General features: G+C 44.1%; 1 protein-coding gene across 1 annotated transcript; it reads left to right on the plus strand.

The window, feature by feature from the left end:
• Positions 1-3,985: 3,985 nt before the first annotated feature.
• nlrc3l (NLR family, CARD domain containing 3-like) lies at positions 3,986-18,374 on the plus strand. The gene is made up of 11 exons (XM_046293760.1): positions 3,986-4,054; positions 4,354-4,414; positions 4,718-4,864; positions 6,325-6,607; positions 6,710-6,857; positions 7,378-7,470; positions 10,992-11,554; positions 11,646-11,821; positions 12,015-12,291; positions 14,032-14,247; positions 14,430-18,374. The coding sequence occupies exons 2-11, from the start codon at positions 4,389-4,391 to the stop codon at positions 14,796-14,798; spliced, it is 2,298 nt and encodes a 765-aa protein (XP_046149716.1). The 5' UTR covers positions 3,986-4,054; positions 4,354-4,388; the 3' UTR covers positions 14,799-18,374.
• The last annotated feature ends 2,177 nt before the right edge of the window (positions 18,375-20,551 follow it).

Consider the following 20,551-nt stretch of genomic DNA (forward strand, 5'->3'; position numbering starts at 1 on the left):
TAATTAAAAAATTAACGATGTGATTTTAATGGACAAAAGAAATGTGCTTTTATTTTCAAAAACAATGGCATTTCTAAGTGACCCAAAACTTTTGAACAGTAGTGCATGTATTGAAAAAAATGGTCCCTTAAATGAAATTAAATTCAGTAGGACATCTGCTAGAGGCGTCACTACAGAGCCTGGTTCGATTCCAGGCTGTATCACAACCGGCTGTGATTGGGAGTCCTATAGGGCGGCGCACAAGTGGCCCAGCGTCGTCCGTATTAGATTTTGTCTGGGGTAGGCAGTCATTGTAAATAATAATTTGTTCTTAACTGACTTCCCTGGTTAAATAAAGGTTAAATAAATACATTTAAAAAAATCTGTTAGCATGCTCCAAACAATAGGCCTGAAACATCCATCCTCTGTCTGTCCGGCTGTGTGGAGACAGTCCATATCATTCACCATTACCAACAAGCCCCAGAAAGCAGCCTCCAAGAGTAGCTTCCTACAGAGAGGCTTGAATAGGATTTTCAGCTCCGCCTGTCAATCCGCAGGACACGCTTCATGCAAGTCTCCAGGCAACACCAGCTCCCACGTTCCGGGGCTTGTCACACCGTCCGGAGCAGTGTAGTCTTCCCGCAGTTGGGCCGGGAGTGTGAAGTAGCAGCAGCTGGGAGGGAAGGCACCCACCAGGGAAGGCACCCACCAGCAGGAAGATTCCCACCAGCACACGCAAGGTGAGCACTATTTCTTTACACCAGACAAGCAACATATGATCATAGGCCTACGAGATGATTTGTAGCAACAATGGACACAGTGTTTGACCCGCCCCATATCAGACCATGAGTATAACTACATCGCTACTGTGTGTTTAGGAACTTGTGGTGCTGGTTGGAAAGCTGTCTCATCTGAACCGTTTAAAAAAAAATTGGTTCTGATTATCACTCAGCTGGTTCTTCAACACTGGGCTGTGTTGCAGGGGCATGTCTGTCTGGAGGGCTTTATGTCACGGTGAATGTGGGGGCTGTCTCACAGCATTACCCAAACTCGGATCGTCTCTAACCAATCAGAGTATCTAAGCCAATGACAAACTTTCAAACCGCTTCAAATGAGTGGATTCGGCTATTTCAGCCACACCCGTTACTCACAGGTGTATAAAATCGAGCACACCGCCATGCAATCTCCATAGACAAACATTGACAGTCAGTAGAATGACCTTACTGAAGAGCTCAGTGACTTTCAACGTGGCACCGTCATAGGATGCCACCTTTCCAACCAGTCATTTCGTCAAATTTCTGCCCTGCTAGAGCTGCCCCGGTCAACTGTAAATGCTGTTATTGTGAAGTGGAAACATCTAGGAGCAATAACGGCTCAGCAGTGAAGTGGTAAGTCACACAAGCTCACAGAACGGGACTGCTGAGTGCTGAAGCACGTAAAAATCCTGTCCTCAGTTGCAACACACTAATGAGTTCCAAACTGTCTCTGGAAGCAATGTCAGCACAATAACTGGTTGTGGGAACTTCATGAAATGGGTTTCCATGGCCAAGCAGCTGCACACAAGCCTAAGTTAACCTTGTGCAACGCTAAGCGTTGGCTGGAATGGTGTAAAGCTTGCCGCAATTGGACTCTGGAGCAGTTGAAACGCATTTGGTTATGACTTCAAGTTGCAATTGGGGAGGAGCAACTTCAGAAATGTATGCTGAAAAAATATAGAAATGCAACATGCAACAATTTCAAAAATGTTACTGAGTTACAGTTCATATCAGGAAATCAGTCAATTTAAATAAATTCATTAGGCCCTAATCTATGGATTTCACATGACTGGGCAGGGGTGCAGCCACCACTGTGCCTGGGACGGCATAGGCCCACCCACTGGGGAGCCAGGTCCAGCCAATCAGAATGAGTTTTTCCCCACAAAAAGGGCTTTATAACAGAAATACATACTTCTCAGCACTCCCACACCCCTTCCGATGATACCGCGGGTGAAAAAGCCAAATGTGGAGGTCCTGGGCTGGCGTGGTTACACGTGGTCTGCTGTTGTGAGGCCGGTTCAACATACTGACAAAATCTCTAAAACCACGTTGGAAGCGGCTATGGGAGAGAAAATAACATTAAATTATCTGGCAACAGCCCTGGAGGCAATTCCTGTAGTCAGCATGCCAATTGCACACTCCCTCAAAACTTGAGACTTCTGTGGGACTGTGTTGTGTGACAAAACTTCCCTTTTATTGCCCTCAGCACAAGAGGCACCTGTTTAATGATCATGCTGTTTAATTAGATTTGCTATTTAATAAGCTTCTTGATATGTCACACCTGTCGGGTGGATGGATCATTTTGGCAAATAGGAAATTCTCACTAACAATGGTGTAAACAAATTTGTGCACGTTTGAGAGAAATAAGCTTTTTGTGCGTATGAAAAAATGGGATCTTTTACTTCAGCTTTGAAACATGGGACCAACACTTTACATGTTGCGTTTATATTTATGTTCAGTATAGTTGTAAGTCCGACTTTTTTATAGCCATAATGCAACACATTTGAAAAGCGGTGGACAACGTTGTTCGGAGTCTTCACAAAAATATATATTTTTTATTTTTTTATTAACAACAAATCAATACATAAAGCACATGAGGGAACACAAGCATACATAGATTACAAACAATGGACAATCGAGCTAGGGGGTAAAATATCACATTACAATTACACAAGGACCTTAAGGGACATGCATATACTTACAATTCTAACAGCTTTTTTGTTAGTAGAGCATTTAACCGTCTTAAAATACAGTTCAATTTCTTTTTGTAGGATACGAAAATGTGGTTTTCTGTTTGTAAATTTACATTTGTGTATATGAAATTTGGCCAAAAGAATAATTAAATTAATTACATAAAAATGATTCCGCTTATTTCTATTGTATGTAAAGAATCCAAACAGTGCATCTCTCCACAATAGTGTAAAATCTTCATAAATGTGTTCAATTATAAACCTACTGATGTCTTGCCACAGTTTTCTTACATGCATACAATGACAAAAAAGATGCACAACTGTTTCTGGGTGGTCATTACAAAAGGAGCAATTTGAGTTGATGTTTTCCTTAAACTTCTTCATATAGTGGTTGGCAGGATAATATTTATGAATAATTTTAAAGGAAACTTCCTTAATTTTGTTAACAAGTAGGTATGTTTGTGGCAACATCCAAACTTTTTTCCAACAGCTATTATCAATAAATCCATTCCAATAAGGCATGACATAAGGTATAGATACAACATCCTGCTGAAACAAGGATCGTATCGCTCTGTTGTTGAATGGACCAAAAGAGAAACAAATCTTTCCTACTGATGAGTCAACAGGGTCAACAGAAGGTAGGCTCTGAGGGTCAGGTCTTGACATGTTCCTGAATAACATAGCAACACCTGAGGGAATGGCATCTAAAACAATTGCAAAATCTTTAGGTGTTACAGGGACCTTGTAAAGTGATAAGAATTCTTTATAACTGAGTAAAAGACCATCTGCATTTACCAGTTGGCTCACCAATAGGATATTATTTCTGAACCAATATTCTAAAAACAGAGAGGTATTTTTATACAATATATCCCGATTATTCCATATATAATATCTGTGTGGAGAAAAATTGTGTTTATAAATTAAGGACCATGACAAGAAAACCTGCCGATGAAAAGCAGAAAGTTTCACTGGAACTTTGTCAATATTATAATTGCAAAACAACATGAAGTTAAGGCCACCAAAAGTAGAGAAGACATGATGAGGAATACAATTCCAGATAGAGGTGGGTCTTCTTAGGAATTGTTTCAGAAATGTCCGACTTGCTAACCTGTTGTAGTTTACCTTGACGCGTTTAACGAATTAACAAATCAGACATTTTCCAGTTTCCTAGTTCCGACTAGCACATGAACCGGGCATCAACCCCAAAATCCCGGTCTGGTCTGTTCTGCTTCGCCAATGCTCCCGGTAGTCTCGCGATGTTGCACGTCTGGGTTTAGAAACTATCCTCTTTTCAGGTGGAAAGCGGAAGTAAAGTCCGACATTTTGAAAAGGTGGGAGGTAAGAGAGCTGGTAGGTTATAAGTGTTGTGAGTAGGGTATTATAACTTTCTAAATGTACTTGCCTGTATAGTTTTGGGATCATTATCAAATGCGCACCCAATAGGCATTGAAAGCAAACAAAGGCATTGTTTACATTCTGTACCAGAAGTCGAAGTGCCAGTGTCACAACTTGCTTGGTATGTAACGTTAGCTAATGCAACACATACGTTAGCACTAGGCCTTAGGGCAGCCAACCTAATTTTTTTTTCAACTCCCTGCTACTTCATTAATTTGACCGACGGCACCAGAATAATCTCTCCCCCTTCACAGGAGATTCGGGATTTGAGCCTTTCGGGGGCACCGAAATGGACTCTGATTCAGAAGTGGAGAGGTGAGTGTTTGAACGATTAGCGTCAGTGTGTTACGGTGTTGTTGGACAAATACCAAATGAGTCATTTGAGCTATATTCCCTTCTCTGTCATCTCAATATATATTTTTTAAATAGCTAGGCAGCCGGCGACAAACTACCTGGCCAGAGAAACATGTAAAGACTTGTTGTTAGCAGACTTATCATAACTGATGTTGTTTTGAATAGAACCTTTCCACGTACCAAATGTATTTTGGGACACCAACCACAACTAGTAATACACGTTTTGAAAAAGTGACTAGTTTTTATTTCCTGGGATGATGTCAGGATCCTACAGGTGAGCCAGAACCAGGAGAGACCTCCCTCTAGCTATGGCTCCATGAAGAGCGATGAGGAGGAAGAGGACGAGAACATCACAGAGGCGCAGCGCTCATCTTGCAAATCGGAACTACCCACCTTCACTACACACACACGGTACACACACACACACAGAGCTTGCCTGTCAAACCTGTCTGACCACCTAAAGTGCCTTCAGAAAGTACTCGAACCCCTTGACTTTTTCCACATAATGTGGTGTAACAGCCTGAATTGAAAGAAGTATCAATATTTTTTTACAACCAAATCTCTATTTTTGTTGTAAATGGCAAGAACTTATCCTTTCAAATGGATTGAATTGAGCTTTTGTTTCACTGACCTACACACGATACCCCATAATGTCAAAGTGAAATTATGTTTTTAGAAATGTTTACAAATGAATTAAATGGAAAGCAGAAATGTCTTGAGTCAATAAGTATTCAATCCCTTTTGAGATGGCTAAATAAGCCTAAATAAGTTCAGGAGTAAAACTGCTTAGCTCACATAATAAGTAGCATGGTGTTTCACATGATTCTTGGATGACTACCTCACCTCCACAAATACAATTATCTGTAAGGTCGATCAGTGAAATTCAAACACAGATTCAACCACAATGCACAGGGATGTTTTCCAATGCCTCGCAAAGAAGGGTAGATGGGTAAAAAAAAAAGCAGTCATTGAATATCCCTTTGAGCATGGTGAAGTTATCAATTACACTTTGGATGGTGTATCAATACACCCAGTCACTACCAAGAGACGGGCGTCCTTCCTAACTAAATTACCAGAGAGGTAGGAAACCGCTCAGGGATTTCACCATGAGGCCAATGATGACTTTAAAACAGTTAAGAGTTTAATGACGGATAGAAAACTGAGGATGGAATAACAACATTGTAGTTCCTCCACAATACTAACCTACATGAGTGAAAATAAGGCAGCCTGTACTAAATAAAAAATATTCCTAAACATGCATCCTGTTTGCAATAAGGCTCTAAAGTAAAACCTCAAAAAATGTGGCAATGAAATTAACTTAATTTCCTGAATACAAAGCATTATGTTTGGGACAAAATCGATTGCTTGAATCTATGGCGAGACTTAAATGGCTGTCTAGCAATGATCAACAACCAACTTGACCGCTTAAAGAATTCTAAAAATAATTTGTGCAAATATTGTAAAATCCAGGTGTGCAAAGCTCTTAGAGATTTACCCAGAAAGACTCACAGCTGTAATCACTTCCAAAAGTGATCCTAACGTCTATTGACTCGGGTGTGAATACTGATTTAAATCAGGTATTTCATTTGAAATAAATGTGCATTTTTTTTGTGTACTTTGTCATTATGTGGTGTTGTGTGTAGAGGGCTGAGAAATACATTTAATAAGTCAAGGGGGAAAATAGTTTTGGAAGGCACTGTATGTTATCACTGGGTATTACTCACACAGTGTGACCACATAACACTGTCAGATTGTTTCCTGCTTGGCTTGGCACTCATCTATAACATTACATTTAAAGGTTTGACATGCAACTCCCATCCATTCACCTGTCCTGCCGTTGAGGTTGTTCTGATGCACTCTTGTTCCTCCAGGGTCCAGCTGAACCGCAACGTGTCTCCAGAGACAGTCTTCACTGAGATCACACAGCAGCAGTCTGTCAGCGAGCATCTCCAAGAGGGAACCTTCGTCACAGAGAGGCTACACACACACACATGTGCGGAGGAGGAAGAAAGGGATGAACACAGCCCCATACAGGTAGACGACCCTGAGCCCCTGCCCCCCGTCAAGCCTGAGGACGAATCACAGGAAGAGGGTGATGAAGAGCAACAGCCAGGCAAGCTGCACCCTGAATTTGACCTGCCCTACATATTCAAGGTGTGTGAGCATGTTTTCACCAATGTGAATGTCTGTCTGATCTGTGATTCTCTTGCTATGAGAGTATGCATGTGAACTCTCTCCTCCCCTTCCTCTCTGTAGTCCATGCAGAATTCTCTGACATCCCTGGGTGGTCCTGAGTTACACCTGTTTAAGCGCTATCTATGTGGGCGCCAACCCTCCTTCACCATGACTGACCTGGAGGAGAGCGATACGCTGGACATAGTGGATAAGATGCTGGAGCGCTTCGGTAAAGACTACCACAAATTTACAGTCGCACCCTGTTAGTGCACTGCTTCTTACATTCACACCTGGGTAGTGCACTGCTTAGTACATTCACACCCTGTTAGTCCACTGCTTACTACATTCACACCCTGTTAGTCCACTGCTTACTACATTCACACCCGGGTAGTGCACTGCTTACTACATTCACACCCGGGTAGTGCACTGCTTACTACATTCACACCCGGGTAGTCCACTGCTTACTACATTCACACCCGGGTAGTGCACTGCTTACTACATTCACACCCGGGTAGTGCACTGCTTACTACATTCACACCCGGGTAGTGCACTGCTTACTACATTCACACCTGGGTAGTGCACTGCTTACTACATTCACACCCGGGTAGTGCACTGCTTACTACAAAAGAAGCAACTTCAGCAGGAATAGGTTGTCATTTGAGGTGTTGCCATGGTAATACATTATGTGTAATGTATTTATAATGTGCTTTTGGTTTCTGATGATGATGATTGTTATTGTTATGTGTCAGGTAAACTGCAAGGCCTGCGGTTGGCGATCCGCATGCTGGAGAGCATGAAGAAACCTGAGCTGGCCCAGGAACTGGAGAAGAAGTGCAAGAGAGGTAACAACCAGAACTGGTTTTCACTGACCACACCAGATCTGGGTTCAATAACATGTGTATTTGTTATTTCAAATCAAGCTTTTTTTTGTTGTTATGTAGCACATTTCAGACATGAATGCAATGCAGTGCGCTTCACAAGTAAAGAACATATTAAAAACTATGAAAATAAAACCAGAAATATTTACTATACAACAAACAGAAATAACTAAAGAATAACAAAAATGGAATGATTAAAAAGCATTGCTCAGGAAAAGCAAAGCTAAAAATGTGTTTTAAGATCTATTTTAAAAATGTCAACATTTTCATCCCCCCTCATGTTCTCTGGCAGGCTATTCCAGAGGCTGGGGGCATAGTAACTAAAGGCTGCTTCTCCAAGCCTCTTGGACCTAGGCTTTGGGATAGTTAAATGCCTCTCCATGCCTCTTGGACCTAGGCTTTGGGATAGTTAAATGCCTCTCCATCCCTCTTGGTCCCAGGCTTTGGGATAGTTAAAAGGCTGTCTCTCCATGCTTCTTGGACCTAGGCTTTGGGATAGTTAAAAGGCTGTCTCTCCATGCCTCTTGGACCTAGGCTTTGGGATAGTTAAAAGGCTGTCTCTCCATGCCTCTTGGACCTAGGCTTTGGGATAGTTAAAAGGCTGTCTCTCCATGCCTCTTGGACCTAGGCTTTGGGATAGTTAAAAGGCTGTCTCTCCATGCCTCTTGGACCTAGGCTTTGGGATAGTTAAAAGGCTGTCTCTCCATGCCTCTTGGACCTAGGCTTTGGGATAGTTAAAAGGCTGACTCTCCATGCCTCTTGGTCCCAGGCTTTGGGATAGTTAAATGCCTCTCCATGCCTCTTGGTCCCAGGCTTTGGGATAGTTAAATGCCTCTCCATGCCTCTTGGTCCTAGGCTTTGGGATAGTTAAAAGGTTGTCTCTCCATGCCTCTTGGACCTAGGCTTTGGGATAGTTAAAAGGCTGTCTCTCCATGCCTCTTGGACCTAGGCTTTGGGATAGTTAAAAGGCTGACTCTCCATGCCTCTTGGTCCCAGGCTTTGGGATAGTTAAATGCCTCTCCATGCCTCTTGGTCCCAGGCTTTGGGATAGTTAAATGCCTCTCCATGCCTCTTGGTCCTAGGCTTTGGGATAGTTAAAAGGCTGTCTCTCCATGCCTCTTGGTCCTAGGCTTTGGGATAGTTAAAAGGCTGTCTCTCCATGCCTCTTGGACCTAGGCTTTGGGATAGTTAAAAGGCTGTCTCCCCATGCCTCTTGGACCTAGGCTTTGGGATAGTTAAAAGGCTGTCTCTCCATGCCTCTTGGACCTAGGCTTTGGGATAGTTAAAAGGCTGTCTCTCCATGCCTCTTGGACCTAGGCTTTGGGATAGTTAAAAGGCTGTCTCTCCATGCCTCTTGGACCTAGGCTTTGGGATAGTTAAAAGGCTGTCTCTCCATGCCTCTTGGACCTAGGCTTTGGGATAGTTAAAAGGCTGTCTCTCCATGCCTCTTGGTCCCAGGCTTTGGGATAGTTAAAAGGCTGACTCTCCATGCCTCTTGGTCCCAGGCTTTGGGATAGTTAAAAGGCTGACTCTCCATGCCTCTTGGTCCTAGGCTTTGGGATAGTTAAAAGGTTGTCTCTCCATGCCTCTTGGTCCTAGGCTTTGGGATAGTTAAAAGGCTGTCTCTCCATGCCTCTTGGTCCTAGGCTTTGGGATAGTTAAAAGGCTGTCTCTCCATGCCTCTTGGTCCTAGGCTTTGGGATAGTTAAAAGGCTGTCTCTCCATGCCTCTTGGTCCTAGGTTTTGGGATAGTTAAAAGGCTGTCTCTCCATGCCTCTTGGTCCTAGGCTTTGGGATAGTTAAAAGGCTGTCTCTCCATGCCTCTTGGTCCTAGGCTTTGGGATAGTTAAAAGGCTGTCTCTCCATGCCTCCTGGGGAGCTTTTCCCATTCCTCTCTGCAGAACCTCAAGCTCTGTCTGGTTGGATGGGGAGCGCCACTGCACAGCTATTCTCAGGTCTCTCCAGAGATGTTTGATGGGGTTCAAGTCCGGCCTACTCAAGGACATTCAGAGACTTGTCCAGAAACCACTCCTGCATTGTGTTGGCTGTGTGCTTAGGGTTGTTGTCCTGTTGGAAGGTGAACCTTCGCCCCAGTCTGAGGTCCTGAGTGCTCTGGAGCAGGATTTCATCAAGTATCTCTCTCTGTAATTTGCTCTATTCATCTTTTCCTCGATCGTGACTAGTCTCCTCCAGTCCCTGCCGCTGAAAAAACATCCCCACAGCATGATGCTGCCACCACCATGCTTCACCGTAGGGATGGTGCCAGGTTTCCTCCAGATGTGAAGCTTGGAATTCAGGCCAAAGAGTTCAATCTTGGCTTCATCAGACCAGAGAATCTTGTTTCTCATGGTCCAAGAGTCCCTTAGGTGCCTTTTGGCAAACTCCAAGTGGGCTTTCATGGTCTTGGTGGTTCCAAATTTCCAAACTTCTTCCATTTAAGAGTGATGGAGGCCAATGTGTTTTTGGGGACCTTCAATGCCACAGACTTTCTTCGTACCCTTCCCTAGATCTGTGCCTCGACACAGTCCTGTCTCAGAGCTCTACGGAGAATTCCTTGGACTTCATGGCTTTCACATACACTGTCAACTGTGGTACCTTATATAGACAGCTGTGTGCCTTTCCAAATCATGTCCAATTAATTGAATTTACCACAGAAGGACTCCAATCAAGTTGTTGTAGAAGCATCTCAAGGATGATCAATGGAAACTTGATGCACCTGAGCTCAGTTTGGAGTCTCATAGCAAAGGGTCTGAATACTTATGTAAATAAGGTATTTCTGTTTTATATATTTGCAAAAAAATTGAAATATCTAAAAATCTAAATTCACTTTGTCATAATGGGGTATTGTGGGAAGATTGAACATTTAAAAAAATACATTTTAAAAGAGAGAGTAAAAAAAAGAGTCAAATGGTCTGAATACTTTCCGAATGCCCTGTACCTGAGACGGTGTACCTGAGACGGTGTACCTGAGACAGTGTACCTGAGACGGTGTACCTGAGACGGTGTACCTGAGACAGTGTACCTGAGACAGTGTACCTGAGACGGTGTACCTGAGACGGTGTACCTGAGACGGTGTACCTGAGACGGTGTACCTGAGACGGTGTACCTGAGACGGTGTACCTGAGACGGTGTACCTGAGACGGTGTACCTGAGACACTATTTGAACCCAGGTCTGCACCAGACCTGTGACTGGGGAAGTATCTGTACTTAGACTCTTCTCACTCCTTCCAACCAATCTCTCTTTATGTCCTCTCTCTCCCCCTCTTCCATCTCTCTCTCTCTGTCTCCCCCTCTTCCACCCCTCGCTCTGCCCCCCCTCTTCCACCCCTCGCTCTGTCTCCCCCTCTTCCACCCCTCGCTCTGTCTCCCCTCTTCCACCCCTCGCTCTGTCTCCCCCTCTTCCACCCCTCGCCCTGTCTCCCCCTCTTCCACCCCTCGCTCTGTCTCCCCCTCTTCCACCCCTCGCCCTGTCTCCCCCTGTTTAGCTGTGATCCAGTATGAGTTGAAGTGTGGTCTGATCCGGCGGCACAACTGTATCTTTGAGGGTGTACCCCGGGCGGGCCAGCATCTATACCTGAAGTACGTCTACGTTGAACCCCAAATCTCCACCCAAGGTCACGGCGGGGTCAATCCCTTGCACGAGGTCCGGTCCGATCCCCCCAACCCTCCCCAGGTTGCCTCCCCAGACAGCATGATTGGTGGGAATAACATTTTCCGTCTCCGGTCCCTGAATGGGTCTCCAGTACGATGCGTTCTGACCACGGGGCTGCCCGGAATCGGAAACTCTGTGGCGGTCCAGAAGTTCATGCTAGATTGGGCAGAGGATCGGGCTAATTTCGACATTCAGTTTGTGTTCCCGTTTCCGTTCCGGGAGATGCAGTCGCTGAGGGAGCGGAACATAGTTGAGAAGAAGGACATCAGTATGTTGGAGCTGCTGCAGACGTACCACAACGAGACACGCTCCATGGACTTTCTGGAGCAGCCAGACTGCAAGGTGCTGTTTGTCATGGACGGGATCGACATCTACAAGGAACATCTTGATTTCAAGGTGCTCACAGTCTCACAGGGCTGAGATGATGTGTTTGGCTATGGAACCATTCTGTACAGTACCTATAAAGATATTTCTCCTTCTCCCCCAGAACACTCCTGTTGTGACTGACATCAAGGCTGTTATTCCCCTGGACTCCCTGTTGGTAAATCTGATCCGAGGCTCTCTGCTGCCGCACGCCCTCTTGTGGCTGACTGGGAGACGTGCAGCTACCAATCAGATACCTCCTGAGTACATCCACCGTGTCACTGAGATACAGGGTTACAGGTGTGTGTGGTGTTTAGAGGGTGCTATGGGGGTTGGGTGTTAGTGTGTTTGGAGTAACTATCCCCCTTTAACATCCTATGAGTTGTTGCAACACAATGTAAAGCACTGTGGGGGTGAGTGAAACTTAACACTGATATAAAATGCTAACCGTTGACTTTTATTGCTGTTTATTAGTTTTTCTGTTGTTTTGCAGTGACGAGCAGAAGGATGACTATCTGACCCTGCGTTACTCGGACAAGTCTCTGGCTGCTAAGATCATCAGACACACCAAGAAGTCCCCCACCATCTACACCCTGTGTCATATTCCCTTCTGCTGCTGGATGGTTGCCATGGTGTATGAGAGGGGTTTCCGTAACTACGATGACTACGGAGACGAGCCCCCCAAGATTACGTCCTTCTTCATCCACTACATGATCATCCAGAACAACCGCAAGCTGGAGAAATACCACGGGCAAAACCCCAACTCACAGGTCTGATCCACCCTCCTAATAATATATACAGTGCCTTCGGAAAGTATTCAGACCCCTAGACTTTTCCCACATTTTGTTAGGTTACATTCTTATTCTAAAATGTATTAAATAAATAATCCTCAGTCATCTACACACAATATCCCATAATGACAAAGCAAAAACAGGGCCAGTCATTTTAGCACATTTCTTAAATATAAAAAAAACGCCAGCTTTTAAAAAAACCTAAGTATTCAGCCCCTTCGCTAGAAGACTCGCTGCGTCCTGTTTCCATTCATCATCCTTCAAATGTTTCTACAAGTTGATTGGAGTCCACCTGTGGTAAATTCAATTGATTGGACAAGATTTGGGAAGGCAAACACCTGTCCTATATAAGGTCCCAAAGTTGACAGTGCATATCAGAGCAAAAACCAAACCACAAGGTGGAAGGAATTGAGCTCAGAGACAGGATTGTTGAAGCACCAATCTGATGAAGGGTACCAAATTCTGCAGCATTGAAGGTCCCCAAGAACACAGTGGCCTCCATCATCCTTAAATACATTTGGAACCACCAAGACTCTTCCTAGAGCTGGCCGCAAGGCCAAACTGAGCAATCGGGGGAGAACGGCCTTGGTCAGGGAGGTGACCAAGAACCCGATGGTCACTCTGACAGCGCTCTAGAGTTCCTCTGTGGAGATGGGAGAATCTTCCAGAAGGACAACAATCTCTGCACCACTCTACCAATCAGGCCTTTATGGTAGAGTGGCCAGATGGAAGCCACTCCTCAGTAAAAGGCACAAGATTCTCTGTTCTCATGAAACCAAGATTGAACTATTTTTGCCTGAATGCCAAGCGTCACGTCTGGTGGAAACCTGGCATCATCCCTACGGTGAAGCATGGTGGTGACAACATCAGGCTGTGGGGATGTTTTTCAGCAGCAGGGCCTGGAAGAATAGTCAGGGTTGAGGCAAAGCTGAATGGAGCAAAGTACAGAGAGATCCTTGATGGAAAACCTGCTCAGGACCTCAGACTGGGGCAAAGGTTCACCTTCCAACAGGACAATGACCCTAAGCACACAGGTATCTGAATGTGCTTGAGTGGACCAGTCAGAGCCTGGACTTCAACGCGATCCAACATCTCTGGAGAGATCTGAAAATAGCTGTGCAGCAACGCTCCCCATCCAACCTGACAGAGCTTGAGAGGATCTACAGAGAAGAATGGGAGAAACTCCCCAAATACAGGTGTGACAAGCTTGTAGTGTCATACCCAAGAAGACTCAAACTGCCAAAAGTAAAGAATAAAGAATCTGAATACTTATGTAGATGTGACATAAGTTTTTTATTTTTATAAATTAGCAAACATTTCTAAAAACCAGTGTTTTCTTTGCCTTTATGGGGTATGGTGTGTAGATGGATGAGGGAAAAAATATTTGATCAATTGTAGAATAAGGCTGTAACAAAATGTGGAATAAGTCAAGGGGTCTGAATACTTTCCCAAGGCCCTGTATGCCACTCATCTAACCTGCTAGTTGTGTACTAGGTCTTATGTACAGTGTAGACTTGGTCTGACATTTCTTTCCCCCGATGCTAAACATCTGTAGAAAGTCTCAGGGTCTGGTGCCAGGAGTTTGATTCTGTTTAGTCTTCTCCACGTTATGATGTCATGACATTGTTGTTGGTTGTGTGCTGTTATAGTGTGCTTACTGTGTAAGGTATCTTTTGAACCTGGAAGAAAGAAATACAAATGTATTATTCCTATAAGCAGAAATGGACGGACATGGACAAGGTGTTCATGTTGAATCTGGGTTGCCTGGCTCTGAAGCTGTTGGACAGTAACCGCTCTGTGTTCTATGAAGAGGACCTGTATGAGCACAGTCTGGTGGTGAGGGAGGTGGCCTGGTGTTCGGGCCTGTGTACTGAGCTTCCCAGGGCGAATGCCGAAGACGAGCGGGTCTTCTGCTTCACACACCTGAGCTTCATGGTGGGTTGGACTTCCTGTCACATGACTTTACTTCTCTTGATTTGAGGTATCATTTTTGAGATTGACAGATGTGTCAAATCAAATCAAATGTTATTTGTCACATACACATGGTTAGCAGATGTTAATGCGAGTGTAGCGAAATGCTTGTGTATTATTCACAATGAATGTGTTCTTATCATCAGGAGTTCATGGCTGCACATTATGTTTGGCTCACCTTCCGTCTGGAGGAGCGGAACGTTCTAGACCAGTCCCACCGCATCTCCAAGCTGTTGAAGGAACACTCTCTGGTGGACATGTACCGCAAAGCCATTGACCGTTACCTCAGTGCTCCTGTCGGCCAGTACGACCTGTTCCTGCGCTTCCTGTGCGGTTTGTCCATGACACTCAATGACGGTTTACTCCGAGGGCTGCTGTTCCCCCATAACGCCCCTCCACTGAAAGGTCTGGAGGACGTGGGCAGGCTGCTGACTAAGAGGAAGGACAGTGCAGGGCCAGAGAGACAGGCCAACCTTAGCGAATGCCTCCGGGAGCTCGAAACGTCTGAGGACTGAACAGTCTCCTGCTGTTAGCAAACATGTTTGATCATTTGTCTCTGATGCACTGAACTCTGTTTTATAAAATGAAAGGTAATGCGACTGAAGTATTGGTGTCGTCTCTGTGCCCCGCTGAAACCAAAACAATGAACATTCAGTGTGTCTCATCCAACTAGCAAGACAGACCGAGAGAAAGAGAAGGCATAAATCACAGATGTGTCTTACCAAAAAGAGCTAATCATTGTGTCTGAATGAACTCTGTGACTGTGCTGAGTCTGTTTATAAGGACTAATATATAACCCATCAACTAGCAGTCAAGATAAAGACCACGGTGCTTGTTAGACTTGTGTGACCATACAGCCTGTTCATCCTCTACTCAACAAGATGACTCACTGGAGGACGGATGCAGACAGTAGTGACCCTAGTTGCAGAATCTGTTATGTAAATGTAATGTATTGCTTCTCCATCACTGACACTAGCCAGCTATACTTCTAGTTGTAGTACAAGAACAATAAGGTATTTAGTTAACATTTTCATTATTCCTTTAATTAACAAACTTGATGGAAAGGGAGTGTTTATATGTTTACACATTTATGTGTTTAAATTACATGTCTGTGTGTGTGTTAAATTACATGTCTGTGTGTGTGTTAAATTACATGACATGTCTGTGTTTTGTAGTTTGGGTATTGGGGTGAAAGGTGTACAGTAGAGCTGGGAGATATGCAAAAACATTATCCATATCACGGTAATGATGAATTGAACAATGTTTATTCACCTGCACCAGTTGTGTGTAGATTACCCTTAGTAGGGCTGAGACTAATCAGTCCATTGCACCAGTTGTGTGTAGATTACCCTTAGTAGGCCTGAGACTAATCAGTCCATTGCACCAGTTGTGTGTAGATTACCCTTAGTAGGGCTGAGACTAATCAGTCCATTGCACCAGTTGTGTGTAGATTACCCTTAGTAGGGCTGAGACTAATCAGTCCATTGCACCAGTTGTGTGTAGATTACCCTTAGTAGGGCTGAGACTAATCAGTCCATTGCACCAGTTGTGTGTAGATTACCCTTAGTAGGGCTGAGACTAATCAGTCCATTGCACCAGTTGTGTGTAGATTACCCTTAGTAGGGCTGAGACTAATCAGTCCATTGCACCAGTTGTGTGTAGATTACCCTTAGTAGGGCTGAGACTAATCAGTCCATTGCACCAGTTGTGTGTAGATTACCCTTAGTAGGGCTGAGACTAATCAGTCCATTGCACCAGTTGTGTGTAGATTACCCTTAGTAGGGCTGAGACTAATCAGTCCATTGCACCAGTTGTGTGTAGATTACCCTTAGTAGGGCTGAGACTAATCAGTCCATTGCACCAGTTGTGTGTAGATTACCCTTAGTAGGGCTGAGACTAATCAGTCCATTGCACCAGTTGTGTGTAGATTACCCTTAGTAGGGCTGAGACTAATCAGTCCTTTGTTTGGTCCTTAGGCTGTTGGTCGACTGAGATTGTTTTAGTTGAGCAGTAAAACGTATAGATTTTCACCTATCTCAGTCAACTAATCCATTGCTGAGGCCTAGACCAAAAGCCAATTTATGCTTGATTTAAAATTGTGGTGGAGCCTCCAGAGGCCAAATGTAGCTCTATACCACTTCACTATGTCCCTCCCAAATGTTGTACCAATGTGGAGGGCTCTGTATGGCTCCACGATGACATGATTGGTTCACGGTAGGTGAGGGTGGTACATCCTGTATAAACATACTCCCTTGACAACAGTTCTGCACTGCTCCGTAAGGAGTATGAATGCCCTGACTTCTGCTGAGGTCCTTCTTGCCCTGACTTCTGCTGAGGTCCTTCTTGCCCTGACTTCTGCTGAGGTCCTTCTTGCCCTGACTTCTGCTGAGGTCCTTCTTGCCCTGACTTCTGCTGAGGTCCTTCTTGCCCTGACTTCTGCTGAGGTCCTTCTTGCCCTGACTTCTGCTGAGGTCCTTCTTGCCCTGACTTCTGCTGAGGTTCTTCTTGCCCTGACTTCTGCTGAGGTCCTTCTTGCCCTGACTTCTGCTGAGGCCGTATCACCGTAAATGCTGCATGGCCAATGCAAACGTCAGATTGACCATGCACCCAGATGCACAATGCACTTCTCCATCCAGAATGCACTTCTCTCCCGCCTATTGGTGCACATTTGCTTCATAACTTCATTGTGTGAGTTGTTAGTGTATATCACTTCCCCATATCACCAGTAGTATGTTTACCGTTAATTCATATGATTTCTAATCCACAATGTTTGTTACTTTGGTTACAAGTTCGAATCCCCGAGCTGACAAGGTTCAAATCTGTCTTCTGCCTCTGAACAGGCAGTTAACCCACTGTTCCTAGGCCGTCATTGAAAATAAGAATTTGTTCTTAACTGACTTGCCTAGTAAAATAAAGGTAAACTAAAATTTTAAAAATTAAAATATGGTATTTTATTTGAATCCATTGAGTATTATTCCGCTAGTCCTGTTCTCATTGTCTGAGTGGACACATTGTTTGCAGAGTGCACAACCTATGCTACACTTGTGAGAATTGTTTTGGGGGTTTATCTCAGTCCATTTATGAGTTTTGTCAATTTAATTTTGTTATTGTCTTTCCTTTGGAGCGCTCCTGTCAATGTTGAGTAAGGACGGGCACGCGTAGAAGTAGGCCTATAGGCTATGTGGCCTGATTTACACATAGAAGTAGGCCTATAGGCTCCGTGGCCTGATTTACACATAGAAGTAGGCCTATAGGCTCCGTGGCCTGATTTACACATAGAAGTAGGCCTATAGACTACGTGGCCTGCGTGCAAATGTAGGCATATAAATGTCCTCATTTGGGGATCTGATAGTATTTCTGATTGGCTTAATGCACCACCACTAATGACCTGTGGAGCTTCTCAAAGTGATGTTTTCTTCACCTCAAACAAATTCTGTATTTACATACATTGACAATTTACAATAGTTCCTCAATGTATTTGAAAAATCTTTCCAGCTCTCGCCCTTTCGATAACCACTCACCGTGACAGGGAAAATGCTCTGATCCAGTGGGAATGTCATAAAATAGGCTTCTCATCAGTGCTTGACTTTGACTGAAATAGGTTCCGGTAGTCATTTTGGGTGTCGGTACTGTTTATATTTAGGTGCAGGAGCTCCACAATACTTTTGAGCTGATTTTTATTAAGAGGAACAGGAGCTCAAGTAGTAGAACATTTGAGGTAAGCTCCGGCCCAAGTCAAGCACTGCTTCTTATCCCTTGAGCAAATAGCCTACAGCTGTGTCTGTCCCAAGCTCGCTAGTGCAAGCTTTGGGCCAGACCCATTAATTGTATCAATGTTAAAAGTTTTTTGCAGACAGGCCATGTGTAGCCAATGTGATTTATAGGATTTTTAACATTTTAAATCAGGATATTTTCTACCTGCAGGTTGCAATGTTTTTATTTGTTGGCTTTATGCAGGCTATTTTTGCATTGTTGGCAATGGCAATTGAAGTTTCTTTTTAGGTTTATCATTTAGATTTGGGTTAAATTTGTTAACCACATGACAATTTTGTGATAAGACCTTATAAATTAAATGAAACCATTCCATGTAAGTGTGCATTTGAAAACCATTACTGGCACGCAGATTGGTAGAAATGGTAAGATAAATTGGCATTCCACATGAGAAAGGTTGCAGACTCCTTGTGTAGCCCATCACCGGCAACTTCAGGAGAGTAATGGCAGAATCTGCTGGAGGAGAATAGTTGGGTCAGGTTTTTTTCTTCTGGTCATCTAGATCTCTGGCACCCTCTTGAGGCATCAACCCGTACGCTTAAAGCAACAGACAAGCTCAATGCATATAGATGATTTTATTAAAACACATGGTGTGTATAAAATGGAAAAATACACGTTTAAATGTTGAGCAATTGATTGGTCGACGTAACTTGACTTCTGGTCAAGTAAGATTTTTTTTAGTTGGACAGCCCTAACCCTTACAACTACTTAAATGTTGCAGCTATCAATCGTCCCATGAACAATCACCCATATTAGCAAACATTTCATTTATAATTTCACATTTCTTTAGTAGGGTTATTTGAGTAATTCTGCGGAAGTTATGGATTTTGAAGAGCCAACATGACTTATTTTTTTTAAACCAAAACTTAGTAAAGTTAACCCTTTACCATTATAAATCAACATAAATGCCATCTTAATGTATTTTAATATTTTTTGCCTTTTTGTCACGGGTGTTACCTATATTTTAGATGACAATTCAGGCTTTCCTGAATGTAATTTCACAATTCAATTTGCATATATAATCAGACAAAGTTTATGCTAATATGAATACATTTTGATTATAATTTATTTTAAACCGGTATGTGTGAAGTTCTATTGTGCGACATTTGTATATTTCTACCACTTGTTTTGTTTTAACATCAGAAATAATTGAGGTTGAGTCATCAAAATGTGATGATAGAAACATAACATCTCTATTAGAACTATAGAAACATCTCTATTAGAACTATAGAAACATCTCTATTAGAACTATAGAAACATCTCTATTAGAACTATAGAAACATCTCTATTAGAACTATAGAAACATCTCTATTAGAACTATAGAAACATCTCTATTAGAACTATAGAAACATCTCTATTAGAACTATACATTTACATTACATTTACATTTAAGTCATTTAGCAGACGCTCTTATCCAGAGCGACTTACAAATTGGTGCATTCACCTTATGACATCCAGTGGGACAGTCACTTAACAATAGTGCATCTAAAACTTAGGGGGGTGGGGTGAGAGGGATTACTTAACCTATCCTAGGTATTCCTTAAAGAGGTGGGGTTTCAGGTGTCTCCGGAAGGTGGTGATTGACTCCGCTGTCCTGGCGTCGTGAGGGAGTTTGTTCCACCATTGGGGGGCCAGGGCAGCGAACAGTTTTGACTGGGCTGAGCGGGAGCTGTACTTCCTCAGTGGTAGGGAGGCGAGCAGGCCAGAGGTGGATGAACGCAGTGCCCTTGTTTGGGTGTAGGGCCTGATCAGAGCCTGGAGGTACTGAGGTGCCGTTCCCCTCACAGCTCCGTAGGCAAGCACCATGGTCTTGTAGCGGATGCAAGCTTCAACTGGAAGCCAGTGGAGAGAACGGAGGAGCGGGGTGACGTGAGAGAACTTGGGAAGGTTGAACACCAGACGGGCTGCGGCGTTCTGGATGAGTTGAAGGGGTTTAATGGCACAGGCGGGGAGCCCAGCCAACAGCGAGTTGCAGTAATCCAGACGGGAGATGACAAGTGCCTGGATTAGGACCTGCGCCGCTTCCTGTGTGAGGCAGGGTCGTACTCTGCGGATGTTGTAGAGCATGAACCTACAGGAACGGGCCACCGCCTTGATGTTAGTTGAGAACGACAGGGTGTTGTCCAGGATCACGCCAAGGTTCTTGGCGCTCTGGGAGGAGGACACAATGGAGTTGTCAACCGTGATGGCGAGATCATGGAACGGGCAGTCCTTCCCCGGGAGGAAGAGCAGCTCCGTCTCTTGCCGAGGTTCAGCTTGAGGTGGTGGTCATCCACACTGATATGTCTGCCAGACATGCAGAGATCATCGCCACCTGGTCATCAGAAGGGGGAAAGGAGAAGATTAACTGATAGCAATGATAAGAGAGACCTGACAGAGCCAAGTGAGTGTATAGCGAGAATAGGAGAGGGCCAAGAACAGAGCCCTGGGGGACACCAGTGGTGAGAGCGCGTGGTGAGGAGACAGATTCTCGCCACGCCACCTGGTAGGAGCGACC

The sequence above is a fragment of the Oncorhynchus gorbuscha genome, linkage group LG13 (assembly GCF_021184085.1).
Source record: "Oncorhynchus gorbuscha isolate QuinsamMale2020 ecotype Even-year linkage group LG13, OgorEven_v1.0, whole genome shotgun sequence".
In the NCBI taxonomy this organism is placed as follows: Eukaryota; Metazoa; Chordata; class Actinopteri; order Salmoniformes; family Salmonidae; genus Oncorhynchus; species Oncorhynchus gorbuscha.